The sequence below is a fragment of the Myxine glutinosa genome, chromosome 10, assembly GCF_964187855.1.
Source record: "Myxine glutinosa chromosome 10, kmMyxGlut1.1, whole genome shotgun sequence".
Classification (NCBI taxonomy): domain Eukaryota; kingdom Metazoa; phylum Chordata; class Myxini; order Myxiniformes; family Myxinidae; genus Myxine; species Myxine glutinosa.
Window position 1 is genome coordinate 22,200,838 of NC_136270.1, and position 23,809 is coordinate 22,224,646.

Genomic DNA, 23,809 nt, shown 5'->3' on the forward strand with positions numbered 1-23,809 from the left:
GAGGAGCTGACAGCCAGCCCCTTCGTGGTAACCCCGTGGAGCGCATGGGTAATGGCGGCTAACCGAGCCGGAGTGAGGACGCACACTCCCCGCGCGCGCCGTTGTTGTAGTTGTTGTAGTTGTTGTTGTAGTTGTTGTTGTAGTTGTTGTTTGGGGAAGAAGATGGGAGGAGGTATGGGAAGGTCCTAAACTCACTACTGGTGCCATATAATCACATTCTGGTGCAACGAAGAGTCAGAATTAATGGAAACGAGTCCTTAACTGACATAGACTAAGAATAACTAGCAAGATGTCCGAAAGTTGTCTACGTGAGATGCGGTGGACCTGGGCACGACATTTAATGGGGGAAAAAGGGGAAGGTCGGTTCTACAGAGTGTTATTTACAGGCAATGGGACTAGGGAATGGGGGATTGGGGATAGTTGGGGAGTATTGGGGAAATAGGGGAGTATTTACAAGCGGATATTGAGGCCAAGTCCCATATCCGCAACAATATATATATATATATATATATATATATATATATATATATATATATATATATATATATATATATATATATATATATATATATATATATATATATATACAGACTTGGCATTTAATATGGAATATTTTTTTTGTGGGGGTGAACTTACTTTTCAAGATGTCTTAGAACCAAAAGTTCATTGGAATTATGTTGAAATTATTCTATATTTTGTTAATGTGACCTTTAAAAGAAACAAAAACCACATTTGACATTTCAAAACAAATAAATTGATCCTTGAAAGTGATGTAAACTGATATCGAACTCAATTCATGGACAGTACTGTGTTAAACTTCTGTACGTTTTCCAGAAGTATCTCTTTATTTTGCACATTAGCCAAATTTTTTTTTAACAAAAACAAAAGATAAATTACGACTGGGATTACCGACAGTAAAATTACAGTTCAGTACTTCGTGTAACCCCCACGAGCATTCAGGAGAGCACGTACACGTCGAGGCATGCTGTTCACGAGATTTGCCAAGGTTTGGACAGGAATCGCTTGCCATGCAGTGACAATACTCTGCTGCAATTCACGCACAGAGGTGGGCTGCTGGTCCAAGTGGTCGATTTGACGCATTAATTCTGCCCACAAGTTCTCTATCAGATTCATATCCGGGGACATGGCAGGCCACTCCATATGCTCTACACCACGGTCAGCAAGAAAGTGTTGGATCATGCGAGCACGATGAGGCCGTGCATTGTCATCTTGGAAGACAAAGTTTCATGGAAAGGCTGCACGAGCAAATGGAAGCAATGTTTCTTCCAGAATGGCCCTGTACTTGAACTGGTTCAGGTTTCCATTCAGAACAACCAGGTCAGTTTTGCCCCCTGCATGAAAAGCAGCCCAAACGGTCACCCCACCACCTCCAGCTTGGTCTCTTGGCACTATACAATCTTTGTTGTAGGCTTCATGCACTTGTCTGCACACTCAGACGCGGCCATCTTGACGATAGACCAGAAATCTAGACTCGTCACTGAAGATCACGTGATTCCAGTGTCCTGGCTGCCATTGACGGGGCTCTCTGGCCCACTGCAATCGGCGCTGGCGGTGTTGTCTGGTCAGGCGTGGCTTTCTCAGGGGACGCCTGGCACGATAGCCTGCTTGAACCAGTCGTTGGTTGACTAGCCTTCTGGATACAGGCACATTTGTCAGTTGCTGCCACTCAGCCCTAAGCCGATTAGCTGACTTGGTACGGCCATTGAGGACTAACTGGTGCAGCTGGCGATCATCCCTCCTTGTGGTTCTGCGGGGACGTCCTGGCCTCGGTATTGGAGTAGGGACACCCCTCTGAGCATTTCGTTTCAGGATCTTTGACACCTGACCTTGAGTGATGCCATACTGCCGGGCAATAGCACGCTGTTTCATGCCGTAATTTCTTAAAGCCACCACTCCATGACAAACAGCATTGTCGAGTTGACGGACCATCTCCAGAGGAAGTGGCAATAACTTTTGGAGATGTGCAGCAGTTGTTTTCCACTAATACAGAACGCAACAACCCTTGTATACCTGACTGTGAAGCCAATCATCAAATGCACCTGTCCGTACATTTTGCCGTGCCACCTGTGATATAATCCTGTTGTTGACTTCTTGCTGCGACAGACAATCAGTGACATGGTTCTTTTAACAAATAAATCACCAAAGTGTAAAAGAAACTCACCAGATTGATATACTGAGTTAAGAAAGTAAACCCAAGTCAACAACAAAAAAAATTCCATATTAAATGCCAAGTCTGTATATATATATATATATATATATACATATATATATATATATATATATATACATATATATATATATATATATATACATACATATATATATATATATATATCTATATATATATATATATATATATATATATATATATATATATATATATATATATATATATATATATATATATATATATATATATATATATATATATATATATATATACATACATTATACAGTCATGTGAAAAAGTAAGTACACCCCATGTAAAGTTTTGACTTTTTCAACATATTTCAACATACAGCTATTTGATCTTCATTTCAACAATATTGATAGATAAAGGTGATATAATATAACAAATATGACACATTTACATTTTGTAGTCCATTATATAATTTAAATAAACATAAGTGCAAATTTCGCATGTGGAAAAAGTAAGTACACCCTTGGCTCTAATAGGTGGTATTGCCCCCTTTGGCAGAAACAACCTCAAGTAGGCGTTTCTTATAACTGTCTACCAGTCTCTGACATCGACTAGGATAAAATTTTGCCCACTCCTTCATGCAGAATTATTTCAGCTGTGCGATGTTTGAGGGGTTTCTTGCATGCACAGCTCTTTTCAAATCCCCCCACAACATCTCGATGGGATTTAGATCCGGGCTTTGACTTGGCCATTCCAGAACCCTCCATTTCTTTCTTTTCAGCCATTCCTTAGTGGATTTACTGGTATGTTTAGGATCATTGTCATGTTGCAAGGTCCACCTTTGGTTGAGCTTCAACTTTCTGACAGATCGCCTCACATTATCCTCAAGCACCCTCTGGTACAATGAAGAATTCATAGTGGATTCTATGATGGTGAGCTGCCCAGGCCCTGATGCAGCAAAGCTGCCCCAAACCATAATATTTCCACCACCATGCTTTACAGTTGGTATCAGGTTCTTGTGGTCAAATGCTGTCTTTGGTTTTCGCCAAACATGTCTTCTGGTACTGTGGCCAAATAGCTCTACCTTTGACTCATCTGTCCAGAGCACATTGTTCCAGAAGTGCTGGTCTTTGCCTAGGTGTTCATTGGCAAACTTTAGTCTTGCCCTGATGTTCTTTCTGGACAGCAAAGATTTCCTCCTGGCACACCTCCCATGTAGATCAAATTAGTGCAGCCTCTTTCTAATGGTAGACTCGTGCACTTTGACATAAACAGTGGCAAGAGCTACCTGTAGGTCCCGTGATGACATTCTGGGGTTCTTAGAGACTTCTTTCAGCATCTTGCAGTCTGCTCTCGGGCTGAACTTGCTGGGGCGGCCTGGCCTGAACAAGTTTGCAGTTGTTTGGAATCTTCTCCACTTGCAGATGATCTTCCGGACAGTCGAATGATTGATTTCAAATTGTTTGGATATCTTTTTAAATCCCTTCCCAGACTCATAGGCATCTATAACCTTCTTTCTGAAGGCCTCAGGGAGCTCTTTTGATCTAGGCATGGTGATGCCACACACTTCAACAACAAAGAGCAAACCAAACTAAATGTCTGAGCTTTGAATAAGACAGGTTCTTCCAAGATCCTCTCTAACGATGTGCTAATCATTTGCACCTGAGCTGGTGCACCTGATTCTAATTTTAGGTATTTGAAGTAGTGATAAATGTAGGGGTGTACTTACTTTTTCCACGTGCGAAATTTGCATTTATGTTTATTTAAATTATACAATGGACTATAAAATGTAAATGTTTCATGATATTTGTTATATTATATCACCTTTATCTATCAATATTGTTGAAATGAAGATCAAATAGCTGTATGTTGAAATATGTTGAAAAAGTCAAAACTTTACAAGGGGTGTACTTACTTTTTCACGCGACTGTTGCTATTTTTCACTGAATATTTTCATTTCACTTCACTTTCATTTCACTGATATTTCACTGAATGCATGCTATTTTTGAATAGGACTGGATATTATGAAATAGTTGTGAGAATCATGAGTTGCTGGGTAGACTTTAACAAGCATACCGGCCACCGTGGCAGCAGTTTCCTCAGCAAGCAAGCGCTCCTGCTGGTGTTGCATCCGAGTCAACTCTCGCCGATGCCCCCGCTGCAGCTCTTTCACTAAGCGCACGTGTGCCTCGTCCATGGCCACCAACCCACGCTCGCAGGTCGCCTGCAACGCATAATGACAAACCAGCCATCGCCACTGATGTTATTGCCTATCAACGGCGATTCATCTTGTACGGTATACAAACAACAAGGTATATTTCATATTTATCTACGAACAAGCAAGATAAAGAGTGTTTCTTCCGATTCCAGGATGTTAACGGAAACTAAAATCGGACTTAAAAAGCTGAGAATCACAACATCTGATTATTACACAACTTCGGTGCCGGTGCACACCAATGTAGTGGTGGTGCATATTATTGTGCTGGTGCACACTGATGCAGTGGAGCATATTCGGGTGACGGTGAACACTGATGCAGTGGTGGTGCATATTATGGTGCTGGTGCACACTGATGCAGTGGTGGTGCATATTAGGGTGACAGTGCACACTGATGCAGTGGTGGTGCATATTAGGGTGCTGGTGCACACTGATGCAGTGGTGGTGCATATTAGGGTGCTGGTGCACACTGATGCAGTGGTGGTGCCTATTAGGGTGCCGGTGCACACTGATCAGTGGTGGTGCATATTAGGGTGCCGGTGCACACTGATGCAGTGGTGGTGCATATTAGGGTGCCGGTGCACACTGATGCAGTGGTGGTGCATATTATGGTGCCGATGCACACTGATGCAGTGGTGGTGCATATTAGGGTGCTGGTGCACACTGATGTAGTGGCGGTGCACATTAGGTAAGTTATCCATAATTGAGTGTATCCTATGGAATGAATATTGTAGTTCAGTAACCTTGAGGCTGTTGAGCTCCTTATGATGCTTTGACCGAAGAGACATAACATATTCGCAGGGTGGCCGACGATCGAGTTCCGAGCACAGCGTCTCGACGCGTTTCTCCAGTTGAGAGTTCCGCTTGCACAGTGCTGCATAGTTTGTCTGCTGAACATTCGTGTCGCCCAACTCCAATGCACAACGTTCCCTCAGTTGACGTGACGCTTGAAGCGGCTCCCCATCTTGTGGAAGTTGAAATGGAAGCCTGTTCACCTCCTCTTTGTGTGTGTCAGTGAGATGCTCCTTATCATGGGAGAAGTTGTTCTGCACTACCTGAAGCCTTCCTTCTGCTTCCCGTCTAACTGCCTCAGTATCTTCCAAGCATTTGGCATGTCCTGCAATTACTACATCCAAGGCACTTGTGAGCTGTTCCATCACTTTCTCACTCTCTTGAATCCTCTGGTATAATCGTTGGCCCGCCTGTTCTAATTCTTTCTGAAGCATTTCTATCCGAGTGTCTCCAGCGTGTCCAGCTTCCGCCGTATTATTTGAGGAGCTTGCGATATCACTGGAGAATGCATCATCGGGTTCTTGTTGGTCTCGGCCGATCACCGTCTGGAGCTCCTTTAAGCACCTGCGCAGTCGTTGGTAGTCCTCAACGACACTGGAATCATGCTTCCACTGGTTTGTAATTTCCTTTTGAAGCCTCTCTATGTCCTCTTTGTTTTTCCAATCAAGTGAGATACTTCCCAAAGTTTTCAATTGCTCTCTGACTTCATGGAGGGACGACGCTTCTCTAATATTTAGTAATAGTCTTTCCTGCTCCTGCTCGCAGTGGAAAGTTCTGGAGAGCTCTTGTTCTAACTCTATGATTCTCTGCCTTGAAGAAGTTTGCATATTTTTCAAAATGAGAGCCAAAATGCCACTTATAACAACAGTATTGAGAAGCTGGACTTCCAGTGGCTTCTTTACGGAGTCCTCGTTGATCTCATCAGGATGAAGATCGCTCATTTCTCCTCGAGGACATTTATTGAGTATACTACTGTCGTTGTTGTAGGAATTCCAAGCACCATGAGGAAGCCATGCTGACAGCAGCAGGTCGACTTGCTTCCGGTGATAATCAACGCCCGCTTGCACATCAGGCTGCTGTCCAGTTGCGTGGGAAAGGAGAGCCGACTCAACCGCAAGCTTCTCCAACAGAACGTTCACCTGCTCCTCTTCCGACAAAGTCGCCAGCTTGGCCTCTAACATCCCGATAAACGTTTGCTTTTGGGGAAGTTCTTTCAAAGAAACTGTGCTGACAGATGACGATTGTGATGATGTTGGCGTTGACGTTGAGGATAACGGCGAAGGTGATGACGGCAGACCCACACTATAAGCCGGGACGTCGTTTTGATACTGCAGCTCCAAGTGCGGACAGTGGAAGCAAGATGTAGTGAGTAATTTGCTTGTATCCGAAAGTCGTCCTTCCAAAATCATTAACTTGCTTTCGATGTCATCAAAAGTGGACAGGAGTTCTCTGCTCTCATCGCATGACGTTTGATCAACAATATCCCCAGACGAATGTCTTTCAGGCTGTGATATGGAACTCTCACTCTCATTCATAACATTTAAATAGCCTTCAGCACTGTGCCATTGCCCGGCAGAAGATGGCAGTGTTCTTGGAGTCTCCTGGTTGTGAAAACTGCTTTTTAATTTCTTCAGTTTCATCACAAATCCTGTAAGGTTCTCCAGCAGCTCACTGAAGGATGGACAACCAGTGTTGCCACCACTAAATAGCCTTACATTCTGTGCACCTGAACTTATGTCTTGGCCTACCAATGAAAGACCAGTCAGAGTAAGTTGTTCCGTGACCTCTGATGCTTCGTGTTGGCACTCTTCCACTAACATCTGATAATCATTTTGAAGTGTTCTGTACTTACTTCCTAGGTCTGTGCTCTTTGTGGTTGTCTTCATAAACCTCTTTCTCAACTCCTCAAAGTCTTCCTTTATTTGTATAAATATTTCCTGCATTTCCTGGAGTTCTGCATGTCCGCCATGCTTCAGCGTTGAATTCTCCTCAATTCGGGGTTTGTCACTTAATGGCGATCCAGTCGAACCCAAGTTGTCGTCTTCCTGCAGAACCATATTCTTCGCTCCAGAAGCTCCTTCTAAGAACTTCACATCTTCAGTTTCTTTCAAATCACTACCAACACTGCAATTTTTAATTTCTGCTTTCTTTTTATCGGACAGGTGCTTCGAAGGACCCTTCATTCTTTTTGCAAGATGACCTATCAGCCCCGAGTACTGCTGAAGTATCGACTCCAGGTCCTGTTGGTTCGTTTTATTACTCTGCGAGTCGGTTTCTTCTTCATCGTCTTCATGTTCAGCTGTTTCTGAAGGACTTCTTTCTCTTGCCTGCATAGTGAGTGTGCCTGAGATTATCGAATGCTGCTGGATCCCTTCAACTCGAGTCTTCTGTTCTTCATCCTGTATTTTATGCAGCAAAATGTCAAGATCATTGAGGAGTTTTGAAAAACCTGAACCCATTCCTCCTACAGTCACCTGTTCCACTCTTCCCATTGCTTGTTCCTCTTCATCTGGAAGAGTTGGCTGTTGCCTTGATGCAAATGTGCTTCCATCCAAAGCCATTTTTTCCACTTTCTTGTCTGTACGATGCTCTTTTCCTTCTTGTTCTTCCTGAAAACTGAAACAATGACTGAGCTCATCAGTTACAGTCTCTACATTTTCCTCTCTTGGGTCCATGGCTGATTTCTCCTTGAAGGCCTTCACTTCTCCATTCTCACGATAATGCTTCAGCTCTTCCTCGGCATCTCTGGCCCATGCTTGCATGGCACTCAAGGCAGTTTCTGCTGCAGCTCGTCCTTGCTCTGCTTCACTTTGTAAGGTTTGTGCCAACCTGAGTTGATCCTCCAGATCAGCCAGGACCCGCTCTTGCCGATGTGCAACCTCGCAGGCTGCGCCGTATCCACGGCGCAAGGCCCGGGTCACGAGGAACCCTTGCTCTATCTGTCGCCGCTGAACCTGGATCTCTAAATGGAGCTCGTTCTTCACTCTCTGCAGGTCTATCTGGATGATAACAGCAGAGACATGAAATTAATTAATCATCAAATAATCACAATAAAAAAAATGTATCATCATCCTCCTTTACTTATTCTCAGATATGGTCTTTGCCATAACATCGTAAAGGGAAAACAAAGTGTCTCTCACCTAAAATATTCCTCAAACCCTCACTTTTACAACAATTTAAGAATATATGTAAGTACGCAACAGAGCATAGCATACTGAAATCAGAAGGTATTCAATTTTGCAATCAAAACTTTGGCAGAGCATGCAAGTTTCCTATCGTGACCTTTAACCAGTGACATCATCGGTTGACATTCTCCTTCCGTCGCCAGCAGCAATTGCCAAAGCAACATGGAGTGCAATTTATATTCCTGCTTTTTCCTCCTACAGTCACCTGTTCCACTCTTCCCATTGCTTGTTCCTCTTCATCTGGAAGAGGTGGCTGTTGCCTTGATGCAAATGTGCTTCCATCTAAAGCCATTTTTTCCACTTTCTTACCTCAACTGAACAACTTACCTCAAGGAAAGCACACGGGTTTATTCCCGAACCCACAACGAATAAATGAACACAACAAATGAAAAATGCCACACAGGATCAAAGGATCAAAATGAAAGGTGAGGTAAAACAAATATTCTCTTCTGTGAGACCTCTCCACTCACTCACAAATACAACACACAGGGGAAAGATAATGAAAGTCAATCGTTTCTTTTCGATGGCCGGCACTCGGCTTTGGCCTCAACGAGGACTTTTAGGAGCTTGATGGTCGTTGAAGCTTGAAGCCCTACAGGTGGGAAGCGCGCAAGATGGCCATGGAGACACGCTCCTCGGCGCCACGAAAGTGAGGTATTTTGTGAGGGCGGTCCTCTTTCAGGTCCTTCTGCCATCCTGGGAAGCACAACGCTGACCCAGTCAACCACGACCTCAGCAGTGTCCGAAAAACCCCTCAAATTCCTGCCGACTCGGCAAAAGTGATCCTCTCAGGCGCACATGCAAAAGAAAGGACGCAGCTCCTCCACCAACGTCTGTTTCTCTCCAAAACCCCACACCGAGAGAGCGAGCAAGATGCGCTTTTCTTCCTCTCACTCCTCTCGAACCTTCTCTCCTGACGTCATACCGACCAAGGGCTGAGCTCTATTGAATCACCCCATGTCCGCTTGACCGATGACGAACTTCGGGGCATGGCCTGCCGGCTCCGATCTTTCGGAGGCAGGGCTTACTTGTCGATTGGCAATGTTCAGGTATTGTTGGCGGTTGTGTTGGTTTAATGGAAGTTTTACATGGCCGGCCTTGTAATTGTCGAAACGTAGGGAAAGCGACAAAGAAAACAACATACAGGGGGAAACTAACCTTCATCCCTAACTAGTAAACACAGCTTCACCCCTCATGTGAAGACACAAACAATCTTAAGCTCCAGCTTCCCTAGTTAAATACATTGAGATGTCTCCTACACATCCACGGTCCATGCTATAATTACACAGTCCTATCTTTCATTTTTCTTATGGGATTCCTCCATCCACCCCCACAAACGTAACAATACTTTAAAGACGTACTCACATTTTAATTGTACCGTACATAATTTATAGACGTACTCACATTCTAATTGTACCATACATACTTTATAGACGTACTCACATTATAATTGTACCGTACATACTTTATAGACGTACTCACATTCTAATTGTACCGTACATACTTTGTAGTCATACTCACATTCTAATTGTACCGTACATACTTCATAGACATAGTCGCATTCTAATTGTATCATACATAATTTATAGACGTACTCACTTTCTAATTGTACCATACATACTTTAAAGACATACTCACATTCTAATTGTATCATACATACTTTATAGACGTACTCACATTCTAATTGTATCAACATACTTTATAGACGTACTCACATTCGAATTGTATCATGCATAATTTATAGACGTACTCACATTATAATTGTATCATACATACTTTATGGACGTACTCACATTCTAATTGTACCGTACATACTTTATAAACGTACTCACATTCTAATTGTACCGTACATACTTTATAGACGTACTTACATCCTAATTGTACCGTACATACTTTATAGACGTACTTACATCCTAATTGTACATGCTTTTTTAAGGTATTGGTTGAAAATTTATAACGTGGAATACTGGCTACCACTAGGTGGCGTTTGTGGCCTAGGTTTGCACGTTATGTGCGGACAAACAAACACAAATGGAGCCATGCCATGTGTAAAGGGTTCCATCAGGCCAGGACACAAGGGATGGGAAGCACTATGCCATGCCATGTGAAAAGGATTCCACCAGGCCAGGACACAAGGGATGGGAAGCGCTATGCCATGCCATGTGTAAAGGGTTCCATCAGGCCAGGCCACAAGGGAGGCGAAGTACATGGCATGCCATGTGTAAAGGGTTCCACCAGGCCAGGACACAAGGGATGGGAAGCACTATGCCATGCCATGTGTAAAGGGTTCCACCAGGCCAGGCCACAAGGGATGGGAAGCGCTATGCCATGCCATGTGTAAAGGGTTCCACCAGGCCAGGCCACAAGGGATGGGAAGCGCTATGCCATGCCATGTGTAAAGGGTTCCACCAGGCCAGGCTACGAGGGATGGGAAGCGTCATGCCATGTCATGCAGGATGGGAAGCTGCAAAACATGGAAGTATGGGGAAGAAAGTATGGGGCAGGCCATAAAGAATGGGAAACACCAGGACAGGCAGGAAGGTATGGGAACAGCCATGCCAAACTGTGCAGAGTGGGAATCACTGTACAAGGCCAGCAATTATGGGATGCAGCAAGCCAGGTCATACAGGATACGAAGCAACTGGTGAAGCCACACAAAAAGTGAAGAACCACATCAGGCTTTGCAAAAGACCAAGCACCAGGTCAGGTCCCAGAAGCTCAGCCATTCTCAATTGGAGTTCGTATATTTTTCTGCCGCCTTACCTGACCGCCTCAACCTGCATGTAATCAGCGGTGGCATTGCAGCCGACAGGAATCCAGTTGGAAAACCCGGATTTTAACCACATTCTAATCGCGTTTGGAGTTCGAAGAAACTCGCAAATAATATTTACGTAACTGATTTGGCACAAATTCCGCTCTTGTTTTGTTTCTACCACACTTGGTGTTCCCTTTAAATATTCGAGGATAAGGAAAACAACGACCTACGCACACATATTCTCAAACTCAGCACATACTCGTCTGGTGTGCGTACGTACATGGCGAGACAACCTATTGTTGTATTTCAACTCGAAGCATGAGGGTAACTGTTGAGTTGAGAGCGAGTTCACCATGCCTGTCAATGTGGATGGGAGATGCGGATTGGGCCTAACTCACCTTTTTGTCACCCTTCTTGTGTTCATTTGAACTGCTGCTGGAGCTCAGGCTGGCCACCTTCTTTTGTCTGCTGTCCAGCTCTAGTTCTGCCTGATGGAGCTGTAATTTCAGTCCCTCTATCTGTGGGAAGATCACAACACACTTGCGCTAAGGTGGGCAGAGGTAGCGCAACATTATATATATATATATATATATATATATATATATATATATATATATATATATACATATATATATACATACATACATATATACACACACACACACACACACACACACACACATACAGTCGGACCCCGCTATTCGCTGGTTTCGCTATTCGCGGGGGGATATGCTCCTGGAAAATCCGCGAATAGCGAAACTAGCGAATAGCGGGGCATTGTTTCAATGGAAAAAGGGGGGATAGGTTCCTCAGTCGCAGAAATCCGTGAATAGAGAGGAACAAACCGCGAATGGTGAGGCAAAATCCACGAATGGTGAGGCAAGTCCCGCGAATGTTGACGAAAATCCACGAAGGTCATTGAAAATCCCGTGAATGTATGCCGCGGCATTGTTTCAATGGGGAAAAGGGGGATACGTTATAGGTTCCCGGTGGTTCCTTATTCAGAGGAAAATTTTTAAAGTTTAAAATGTTTTCGACCACAACCATATCGTACCGTGAAACAAACAAAAAAAAACACAACACCATCATGTACCGTTTAAATTTTCTATTTTACAAACAACTTTCAAATGAGGATGATGATGGTGATGATGATGGTGATGGTGATGAATAAAAATCCCATGAATTCCTCGAACTTTAAGGGTGACCCAAATGATTGTGCAGCATAATCGTGCACTAAGTTAGAGCCTGGAGAGGTAGAAGAAGGTGAGGACGGGGGTGAGGACGGGGGTGAGGACGGGGGTGAGGACGCTGGTGAGGACGCTGGTGAGGATGCTGATGAGCATGCTGGTGAGGACGCTGGCGAGGACGCTGGTGAGGACGCTGGTGAGGACGCTGGTGAGGAAGGCAGGGGAGGGTTGTGGAAGGCTGAATGGACTTTCAACTGTTCATGACATGTCTTTCTCTTAAGAGTAGGCGAGCTATTGCCGGCATCTTGTTACCTCCGCCACCAAAGGTGGATGGATGGAGGTTATGTTTTCACCCCTGTCTGTTTGTTTGTTTGTGCACAAGATATGACAAAATGTTGTGGACGGATTCGGACGAAATTTGGCAGAGATGTAGCGTAAGTCACAAGGACGAAATGATTAGACTGGTGAAGATGCGGATTCGGATCCGGCTACTAGAATTTTAAAAGCAATTCTTCACCATTGGGAGATAGGGCCAAAAACGATACATAGCAGGATATCTCAAAAAGTTGTGGACAGATTTGGACGAAACTTGGTGGACCAGTTGGGTGTCTGACAAGGAAGATTCAATTCGATTTTGGTGACGATCTGCATATGGATGTGGATATGAGAGTTATTTAATTTTTAAGTGATTCTTCACCATTGGGAGATAGGGCCAAAAACGATACATAGCGGGGTATCTCAAAAAGTTATGGATGGATTTGGACGAACCTTGTTGGACAAGTTATGTGTGTGACCAGGAAGAATCTTCAATTTTGGTGAAGATTCGGATCCGGCTAGTAGAATTTTTAAGTGATTCTTCACCATTGAGTGATATGGCCAACCAGGTGGAGGTATGTATGCTCTCTACTGAGTGCCGTTCGAGTTTCAAATTTGTTTTTTACTTGTTTAATTCTCAGGAATGATAAGTGTCATTTGTTGTTGCTGTTTAAAGGCAATGGCAAACCTCCAATGATGGTCTCTTCCCACTAATTGTTTAAATCCACACGGATCAAGACAAAGGCACCATTTATTATAATCTTCAATGTATTGTTCGTGGTTGAAGCACTCCAATTTAGATGTGATTGTAGAAATACTTCAATAATAAATCTTTGATCAATCTGCATTATGTGCTATAGCAATTGCGTGTTTGCTGTGCTTAGGAATACTTATAGGAATAAAGCTTACATTGATAAATCTGTGCAAGATAGAAATACAATATATTTAAGGTATTGAAGTTGTTTTGCCAGATAACCCCAGACAGGGTTTCCTCCAGTGGCGCCAGCATGACGAAAGCACCATGTCTGCACTCTTTCATCTAAGGCTGCTTATCTTGTATGGCCTGTGTTGAAATGTTAAACAGATGTTCTACCGTGTCCATGGGCGCCAACTTGTCTCAAACCCTTGACCTCTCATTCCTCAGTCCGACTCCTCCAGGCTCCAGAGACTTTCCTTTGTTCGCAGAAATACTATAAAAGAACTGAATTCAACCAAGTTGGGCAGAAGTTTTGCTTGAAATGTTGTGCTGAGTCTGTGGTCGTATATACTGGTGAAGTGTACTGCTATCTTTGCTGTAATCCACGTATAATCAAGTGAATCTTCTCCAGATAATAAATATTCTACAATTATTATTGGTGTGTGTGAACATTCAATCTGTGTACATCGTTGACAGGGTGCTGGTGGTCTTGAGGTGGAGGGAACAGGGCTGTAGAAATGGGTAATGGGGAGTTGCCTGACAGATTGTCCAACATTTCGATGCAGCACTTTGTACGGGAGCAGCACATCATCCAAGCCCCTCTTGAACTTGAGGTCCCTCTCCACGACTGGGTCAGCGTCTTGCACACTGTCGACAATCGCCCGCATGTCCTGCAGCAACTCACCCAGGAACTGGTCTGTGAGGTTGGACGTCAGCACCTCTTCCTCATTACTGCCCGCCTCCGCCGTCTCCTCCTCGGAAACCTTTGGAATGGCGTCCAACTCATCCTTGATAAGCGGGGTTAGGGAACGCTTCAGCATCATGGTTTTCAGCATCAAGTCCCTCGTCTGCGTGTTGTCCTTGATCCATATTCTGAGAGTCTTCTCCATTCTTTCCATGTGAGCATTCAGGAAGGACATGGGTGACCACTTTCGTACTCGTTACAGTGCTCGCTAAAACTTTCTCACAAATGGCCTTCTCCTTCTTCCGTATGTAGCGAACGGTGGATTTGTTGACACCATAACATTTGGCAACAGAGGCTGCACACTCTCTACTCTTGAAAGCCGGTCGAGCAGCTCCACTTTCTGGCTCAGGCACATCACTTTCTTCCGCCTCTTGGTAGTCAACGCATCTCCAACACTGGTCTTGCGCTTGGGAGCCATTATTGAACGATGTCAACACATCAACACAACACAACACATCAACACATCATCAAGCAAGAGTCAACACAGTTCGAAGCAACAGGACAAGAACAATGTTTGAGATCGAGGACACAGTCTCTATATGTAGAATTGTGAGCATTGTGGGTAGCTGCGGGAGGTACTCTGCCAATTGTTTGTTATCGGATGATGCCGTATTAAGCCTATCTGCTAATTTCAATAATAGATTAATAATAATTGAAGCATTTGCATTCTATAATTTGCGGGTTTGACATGTTTTCGTTGCTGATGGAACATCCCTCGAAGCGTTTTCATTATGCAAGCTCTCTGATGATGCTTTACCGTAAATTGCAAACTGTAATCGAATCAAGCATTTATGGGATATTCTGGAACGGCACCTTTGGCAGCATTTTCCACCTCCATCAAACAAGTGTGAGATGATTGACTTTCTCGTGGAAGAATGGTGCAGCATCCTTCTTGCAGAATTCCATACGCTGGTGGCTATGCCATTCCATATGCCATGATTCCATTCCATATGCCATGATTCCATTCCATATGCCACATTCCATATGCCAATTCCATATGCCATGATTCATACAGGCTAAACTGGCCACACATGGTGGCCCAACACCCTATTAAGTGACTTTACATTGGTGTTTCCATTTTTTTGTCCACTACCTCCATGTATGTATGTATGTATGTATGTATGTATGTATGTATGTGTATCATCTACTTCTCCATGTTATGTCATGAATTTTGGGGTAGAGTGATATATAGATCTGGTAGATCTGTGTAGGTATCATGCTCCGACTATGTAATAAGATTGATAGGGAACCCCGCATGTAATAAGTTTGTTTAGGCGGTTTGTTCGCATAAGTGTATCTTTGTGATCATACAGGTATGGTCCTTGTGCTAACTAGATTAGGAATTATGCTAATTCCCCTGTGTGTGAGACCTGTAATCTATCCTTTGTCCCATATGGCACTACACTATAGACACTAGACAGGCCCATTAGCACACACACTAATTAAATTCCCCCCGACAATACAATTCACAAGGGTAGTGCAGGCAGGAAGCGCCCGTGCATTGCACTGGCATGGCGATGAAACATCGAGCAAGCAGGAAATAGACACGCCCGGAGGGGCAGCGATTGGACGAGACACCACCAATAGGGAGACGAGGCAGGATGAAGCACGTGATTGGTCAAAGCAGGGGCAAGAAGCTGGCCACTGATTGGTGAAAGGAAGGCCGAGGAGGAAGTAGAGCGCCGATTGGCCAGGTACCACCGATGACGTCAGAGGCGAGCAAGAAGCGACGCGCAGATTGGAGGAGAAGTGCCGGTGACGTCACGAGACGGCCAACAAAAGAACTGGCTGTCCGACATTTTCTCTCTCTTCTCCCTTCTCGTTCTGGATCCATCTTGTTCTGGACCTTCTCCCTGCGCTTGACATTGCCCCTTGCGTTCATGACCCTGGACCCTTGCTTGTTGGGTGACGACGGATGGTGGAGCGCTGACGACCCTCCTTCCCTGTGTTCACGTGCGAGCGATGAGCGTATAAGCGAGGCTTGCCACTGCAGCGTACGCTGGCCTAGCAGCGCGCGAACAAGGGCACGTCAAGGCCTGGTTCGCGCCAACGACCAGGCGGCCTTCCTCCCACCAATACCGGAGCCGCGTCCGGACTGCGTGCTCGAGCCTGACAATCCCTGACACCATCCTTCACACACACGCACGGCCTTTATTTTTCATATACATTCCCTTGTGTGTTTTATGCGTCTGGTGTGGGAGCGCTCCACTTTAGGACATTTATTTAACCGGCACGTTTCACTGTCCCGGCATTCCGTTGTAAATAAACCCTTATATTATTTTCCCCTGTACATTTTACATCGGTTTTCGTTTGAGTTAACTTTAGCAGGATTGAAGACTGCTCGGCGGATCGCATCCAGTTAAAAGCTGCTAGCTTCTGTCTTCTTCCCGCGCTTGTATACAACAACAACAACAACAACAACAACATGCATTTTAAGGCCATTTTCCCTGCTAGAGCGGGGGTTAGCCTTGCGGTCCCCATGACAATCTTCTCCATTTTGCCCTATTTTCTGCATCTCTCCTTGTTAACCCCCTTGCCCGCATTTCTTCTTCCACCATCTTTAGCCAAGTCTTTCTCGGTCTTCCCCGTCCTCTACTTCCTTCTACATTCATTTCCATCACTCTTCTCAACCAGTCACTTTCATCCTTCCTCAACACATGACCAAACCATCTCAACCTGTTCCTCTTCACAGCATCAATCACAGGCTCTATTTCCATCATCTTTTGCAATTCATCATTTGTCTTCCTCTCTCTCAACGATACTCCGCACATCCACCGAACCATTCGCATTTCCACCCTTTCCAGCCTTCGTTGCTGCTCTACATTCATGACCCATGTCTCGCTCCCATAAATCATAACACTTCTCACACATACAGCATACACCTTTCCCTTCAGCTTCAACGACACCCCCCTCCTCATCAGCACGCCACTCAGTTCCCGAAACTTCTTCCATGCACATCTCACTCTAGCAACCGTTGCCGAGTCTGATCCACCTTCTCCATTCAGCATGTCTCCGAGGTAGCAAAATGTTTTCACACCTTCCAGCTTCACGCCGTCTCCAAGATCCAACTCAACATTTCCTCCATCTGCAGCTCCCTCTGTGCACATGTTACATTTGAATGTAGCTGTCACACTGGTTAATAACCCTCTCAGACCACTACATTTTTGATGAACCCACTCAGCGCACATTGTACATTGAATGGAGTTCACTCCGACACCCTTCCTGCACACAGCACATGGCCACTTCCCAGTTCTTTCCACCTCACCACATGCTTTACCACTTGCCATCACCTTCATCTTTCCTATATTCACCTTCAGACCTTTTGTCTCCATACATTCCTTCCACTTGTTCATCTTTTCCTTCAGTCCATCCATACTTTCCGCAATCAACACCAGATCATCTGCATACAACACTCCCACGGTAAACACTCCTTTACGTTCTGAGCCAGCACCTCCATCACAGCTACAAATAGTAGTGGACTTAGTACCGACCCCCTGATGCACTCCCACCTTCACCTCAAACTCACCACTGTTCCCGTCCTTCGTCCTTACAGCTGTGCACGCTCTTTTGTACATTGCCATCACAACTCTGATCAACCATTCCTCCACTTCGAACTTGTATAGTGAATATACATTGTATAGTATAGTTTATTGTATAGTATATTGGAATATATATACATATACATATATATATATATATATACAGTCATCCCTCGCTATATCGCGGTTCACTTTTCGTGGATTCGGTACATCGCGGTTTTTTCTCGCTAGTATATGTAAAATTATATCGCGGATTTTTCGCTATATCGCGGGATTTTGCGGTATAAATGTATTTTTATATACTATTATTTTAAATATTTTTGTGGTAAAATAAGCATTTTCTAGCCTAAAAAATTAAAAAACGTAAAGAAATAAGAAAAATACAGTATTTAAAACATATTACAAGAAATAAAATACTGTACATAGTGTACAGTAGAAGGGTAGACAAAGAGTCGTGCGTATGGAAAACGCCAGTACATTCATCATCATCATCACCTTCATCGTCATCAGTACTGCACAGCTAATTCATCATCATCTTCATCACGGAAGTTGTAGTATTGAAGAGCCGGGGCTCTTGCTTGATACGGACGAAATGACGGGCAAGACACAAACTCGTCCGAGAAGATATTTATTCTCAAAACCAACTCGGGAACACTGAAAAGCCCATTTATCGGGCTGCATTATAAAGCACAACCAGAAACCGAAAGCCACGCCTCTCAAGCGTGGCGTGCTTCGGTGAATCGGTGGTCACGTGATCAACAGGTGTAGCTGATTATACCCGCAAAGCGCGGCACGCTTTAGCGGTCACGTGACCAGCCACTCTCGCGCCGGGAATCCCCGCCGGTGACGTCACCGGCTGGAGCAAGGAGATTCTGATGCTGGTCTTGCTTGGGGAACCCATGGGTAGCTACAGTATCTTCAATGGTGAGTACCCATTAGAATTTTATATGTTGTTAAAATTACGTATGTTTAAGAGTGTAAAAAGTGTTTAAGAGTATAGGAAGTGTTTATAAGAGTATGGGAAAGGTTAATAAGAGTGTGGGGAGTTCATAATGCTTTAAAATATATATTTAAAAAAAAAAAAAAAATGGTCGCTACTTCGCGGATTTTCGTTTATCGCGGGGGGTTCTGGAACGTAACCCCCGCGATAAACGAGGGTTCACTGTACCTTATACTTGTATATATATATATATATATATATATATATATATATATATATATATATATATATATATAATATATATATATATATATATATATATATATATTATATATATATATATATATATAGGAATATATTTATATATATACAGTCACGTGAAAAAGTAAGTACACCCCATGTAAAGTTTTGACTTTTTCAACATATTTCAACATACAGCTATTTGATCTTCATTTCAACAATATTGACAGATAAAGGTGATATAATATAACAGATATCATGAAACATTTACATTTTGTAGTCCATTGTATAATTTAAATAAACATAAATGCAAATTTCGCATGTGGAAAAAGTAAGTACACCCTTGGCTCTAATAGGTGGTATTGCCCCCTTTGGCAGAAACAACCTCAAGTAGGCGTTTCTTTTAACTGTCTACCAGTCTCTGACATCGACTGGGAGAAATTTTTCCCACTCCTCCATGCAGAATTCTTTCAGCTGTGCGATGTTTGAGGGGTTTCTTGCATGCACAGCTCGTTTCAAATCCCCCCACAACATCTCGATGGAATTTAGATCCGGGCTTTGACTTGGCCATTCAGAACCCTCCATTTCTTTCTTCTTAGCCATTCCTTGGTGGATTTACTGGTATGTTTAGGGTCATTATCATGTTGCAAGGTCCACCTTCGGTTGAGCTTCAACTTTCCGACAGATGGCCTCACATTATCCTCAAGCACCCTCTGGTACAATGAAGAATTCATAGTGGATTCTATGATGGTGAGCTGCCCAGGCCCTGATGCAGCAAAGCTGCCCCAAACCATAATATTTCCACCACCATGCTTTACAGTTGGTATCAGGTTCTTGTGGTCAAATGCTGTCTTTGGTTTTCGCCAAACATGTTTTCTGGTACTGTGGCCAAATAGCTCTACCTTTGACTCATCTGTCCAGAGCACATTGTTCCAGAAGTGCTGGTCTTTGCCGAGGTGTTCATTGGTAAACTATAGTCTTGCCCTGATGTTCTTTCTGGACAGCAAAGGTTTCCTCCTGGCACACCTCCCATGTAGATCAAATTTGTGCAGCCTCTTTCTAATGGTAGACTCGTGCACTTTGACATCAACAGTGGCAAGAGCTACCTGTAGGTCCCGTGATGACATTCTGGGGTTCTTCGAGACTTCCTTCAGCATCTTGCGGTCTGCTCTCAGGCTGAACTTGCTGGGGCGGCCTGGCCTGAACAAGTTGGCAGTTGTTTGGAATCTTCTCCACTTGTCGATGATCTTCCAGACAGTCGAATGATTGATTTCAAATTGTTTGGAGATATTTTTAAATCCATTCCCAGACTCGTAGGCGTCTATAACCTTCTTTCTGAAGGCCTCAGAGAGCTCTTTTGATCTAGGCATGGTGACGCCGCACACTTCAACAACAAAGAGCAAACCAAACGAAATGTCTGAGGTTTAAATAAGACAGGTTCCTCCAAGATCCTCTCTAACGATGTTCTCATCATTTGCACCTGAGCTGGTGCACCTGATTCTAATTTTAGGTATTTGAAGTTGTGATAAACTAGGGCATGCCCGTACTATATATATATCTAAAATTATATCCCCCCCCTCTATTTACATGAAATGGTTTGGTCCATGAAATGTTTTGGTTCATTCGCAACGCCAAAGCGAACGGCGAACGCTTTACATGAAATGGTTTGGTCCATGAAATGTTTTGGTCCATTCGCAACGCCAAAGCGAACGGCGAACGGCTTGCGAGTACAGTGACAATCCCCCCCCCCCCCCCTCTATTTACATGAAATGGTTTTAATTAGTTTTAAAACATAGTTTAACGCCAACATATGGCATGCCCATGCCCGTACCCGTACTATCCGTAATGGCGCACGCTCTCACAGGAGCTCCGGAAGGTCGCATATCGCAGGAAAGCGAAAGAATCGCAAATTAGTTTTAATTAGTTTTAAAACATCGTTTAACGCCAACATAGCGCCAACATAGTTTGCCGACGGGAAATAAATGAATACGCTCTCAAATGTGCCATCCGAGGCAGAGTCTGTTCGCCACGTTCGGCACACGTGATAGCTCGCTGCTCTCTGATTGGTTGAATCGTTTTTTGGACATAGCTCGGTAACTACTTCTGCGATTAATTTAAAACCTTGAAAAGGCACATCCTCGGGTCCCCAGCAATATACCTGGCAAGTTTAAAGTATATCGGACCCGTGGTTGTCGAGAAACAGCGGTCACAGACAAACACACACACACAGAGACACACACACACACAGACACACACACACACACACAGAGATTGCTGGAATTATAGATAGATGTAGGGGTGTACTTACTTTTTCCACATGTGAAATTCGCATTTATGTTAATTTAAATTGTACAATGGACTACAAAATGTAAATGTTTCATGATATTTGTTATATTATATCACCTTTATCTATCAATATTGTTGAAATGAAGATCAAATAGCTGTATGTTGAAATACTAGGGCATGCCCGTACTATATATAAGCTAGGACGTGCCCGTACGTGGGTGCCCGTTCCTTGCCAAAAAAAAAAAAAAAAAAAAATTTGTGTAGGGGTGTGTGTGTGTAAACATCCTAGGGCGTGCCCGTACGTGGGTGCAAAAAAACATGCGTGCAAACAACAACAACAAAAAAAAACTTTGAAACCACGTGGCAGTAACGACCACAGAACCCCCCCCCCCCTCTATTTACATGAATGGTTTGGTCCATTCGCAACGACCACAGAACCCCCCCCCCCCTCTATTTACATGCAATGGTTTGGTCCATTCGCAACGCCAAAGCGAACGGCGAACGGCTAAATCGCCATAGCTCGGTAAGTACTTGTCCGATTAATATGAAACCTTGAAAAGGCACATCCTCGGGTCCCCAGCAATATACCTGGCAAGTTTAAAGTATATCGGACCCGTGGTTGTCGAGAAACAGCGGTCACAGACAAACACACACACACACACAGACACACACACACACACACACACACACACACACACACACACACACACACACACACACACACACACACACACACACACACACACAGAGAGATTAGTGGAATTATAGATAGATGTTGAAAAAGTCAAAACTTTACATGGGGTGTACTTACTTTTTCATGTGACTGTATTTAGGAATATATATTGTATAGTATACTTGTATAGTATAGTGAATATATAGTGAATATAATATATACCGCGCTTGTATAGTGAGTCTGTATTTGAACAACGCCTCGAATAACGCTCGATTTGCTATCTGTGGCGCGCCTGGTATTAACTGAGAGCAGTCACACAACAGTATGTATCATCTACTCCTCCGTGTTGATTTGTCCCAGGAAGGTGAAACTTTCAGAGATTAGTGAGAACACCCTAAAGTTGTGCTTGTGCAAGTTTCGTTTGATTCCATCAAGTAATAAAAAAACAACCATTTTTTCCTTTGGGGGAAGGATTGATGTATTTGGAATTATCCGAGCTTTATAATCACAATGTATTTATTATATATGCACAGAAGCAGTACGCATGTTTTCGCTTCATACACGCAACCAGAGTTAACTTTATTTTCTGGAGCGATGGAGGCAGCAGTCTGTCACCTATACACCACCCAAATAAGGGGATGTGTCAGAAGAACGTGTTGCATGCTTGGAACAAGTTCGCACATAGGGTGGGTACTCTGCTATGGTATTAATAATCATAAAGATAATAAGGAATCGGGGTATGAAAGGGAGCGGGGAATGAAACCTCAATTGAAGCAACATGAGGTTAAATATAATAAATTCATGATGTTGAATATTTTTGTTGGAGAAGAAATATTTAAGAACATTATCTGAATAATGATAGATTTTGACATACATTGTGGGGAGAAATAATTCTGCCTTTGATGCATACTTTCGGAATACCTCAAGGAAGATGTTGAACATCTTCAAGTTGACCTCGAATATTGAATGGATCAAGACGTAACGGGACACAAGGAACAGTAGAGAGAGGGGAGACCAACAGCATAGTTTAAGGACAAGATAGGAGACTTGGACAAACAATGGGTGTCTGGAGGAATGAGTGGTAGGGAAGGACGCATGGGATGGACAAGATGGATACAGAAGGAAATGATCAGGAGGAAAATGGGAATTTTGAAGGAGGAGAGTTCAGGGTGGAGTTGTCGGCTTTGGGAGTGTTGGAGAGGGGGAGTTGGCAAGGATACAAAAGATTATGGTTTTGTAATTGGGGACGATCTGAGATGGTGGTGAACAACTGTCTTGAAGACCTGAAGGTAAGTCTAATCCATCTCTTCCAGGCAAAGGTGGTTCTAGACATGGATGGGGCAGATGGCACCATCTTCCTGCAGCAAATGTGCCCCATACATCAAAATTCCCTGCTGGTATAGTGTTGAGAGGATTTCTTGCATACCAGTGTGATAAAGTAGGTAAACTAGCTCAAATTGATTTGAAGTCGGGCCTTATGCCCCAAATGTCCCTTCCACTTTCTTTCACATGGCAGTTAGCATACCTCTTTCAATATTTAGTTGAGAAAAATTGTTGTCCAACCTTTGAGTACTTTGTTTGTTGGCTTAGCAGTTAGGGTGCCGGCTTGGGATCCTAAGATCCTGGGTTTGAATCCTGGTCGATCGTTGAATTAACACCAGGGGGGTTGACTCAGCTTGTCATCCTTCCGAGGTCGGCAAATTGAGTACCAGTTCACTGGTAATTCCCTGTGTGTCGCAAGAGGCGACTAACAGGTTTGGGGGCAGGAAGGGCATCCGGCCATAAAACATCGCTTCAAAAAGGGGACCACGGTTCCCAAAAAAGGCCAACCCCGCTCTGCGGGGAAAAATGGCCTCTAAA

The 23,809-nt window shown here is 43.8% G+C and overlaps 1 protein-coding gene across 2 annotated transcripts in view; it reads right to left on the minus strand.

The window, feature by feature from the left end:
* Positions 1-23,809, minus strand: part of LOC144894000 (uncharacterized) — a 110,746-nt gene that overhangs the window by 83,102 nt on the left and 3,835 nt on the right. For both annotated transcript variants that reach the window (XM_078785431.1, XM_078785430.1), the window contains exons 3-5: positions 11,507-11,626; positions 5,120-8,167; positions 4,238-4,385 (exon numbers count right to left, since the gene is read on the minus strand). In XM_078785431.1, the coding sequence (XP_078641557.1) occupies positions 4,238-4,385; positions 5,120-8,167; positions 11,507-11,626 (3,316 nt within the window). The remainder of the gene's footprint in view (positions 1-4,237; positions 4,386-5,119; positions 8,168-11,506; positions 11,627-23,809) is intronic.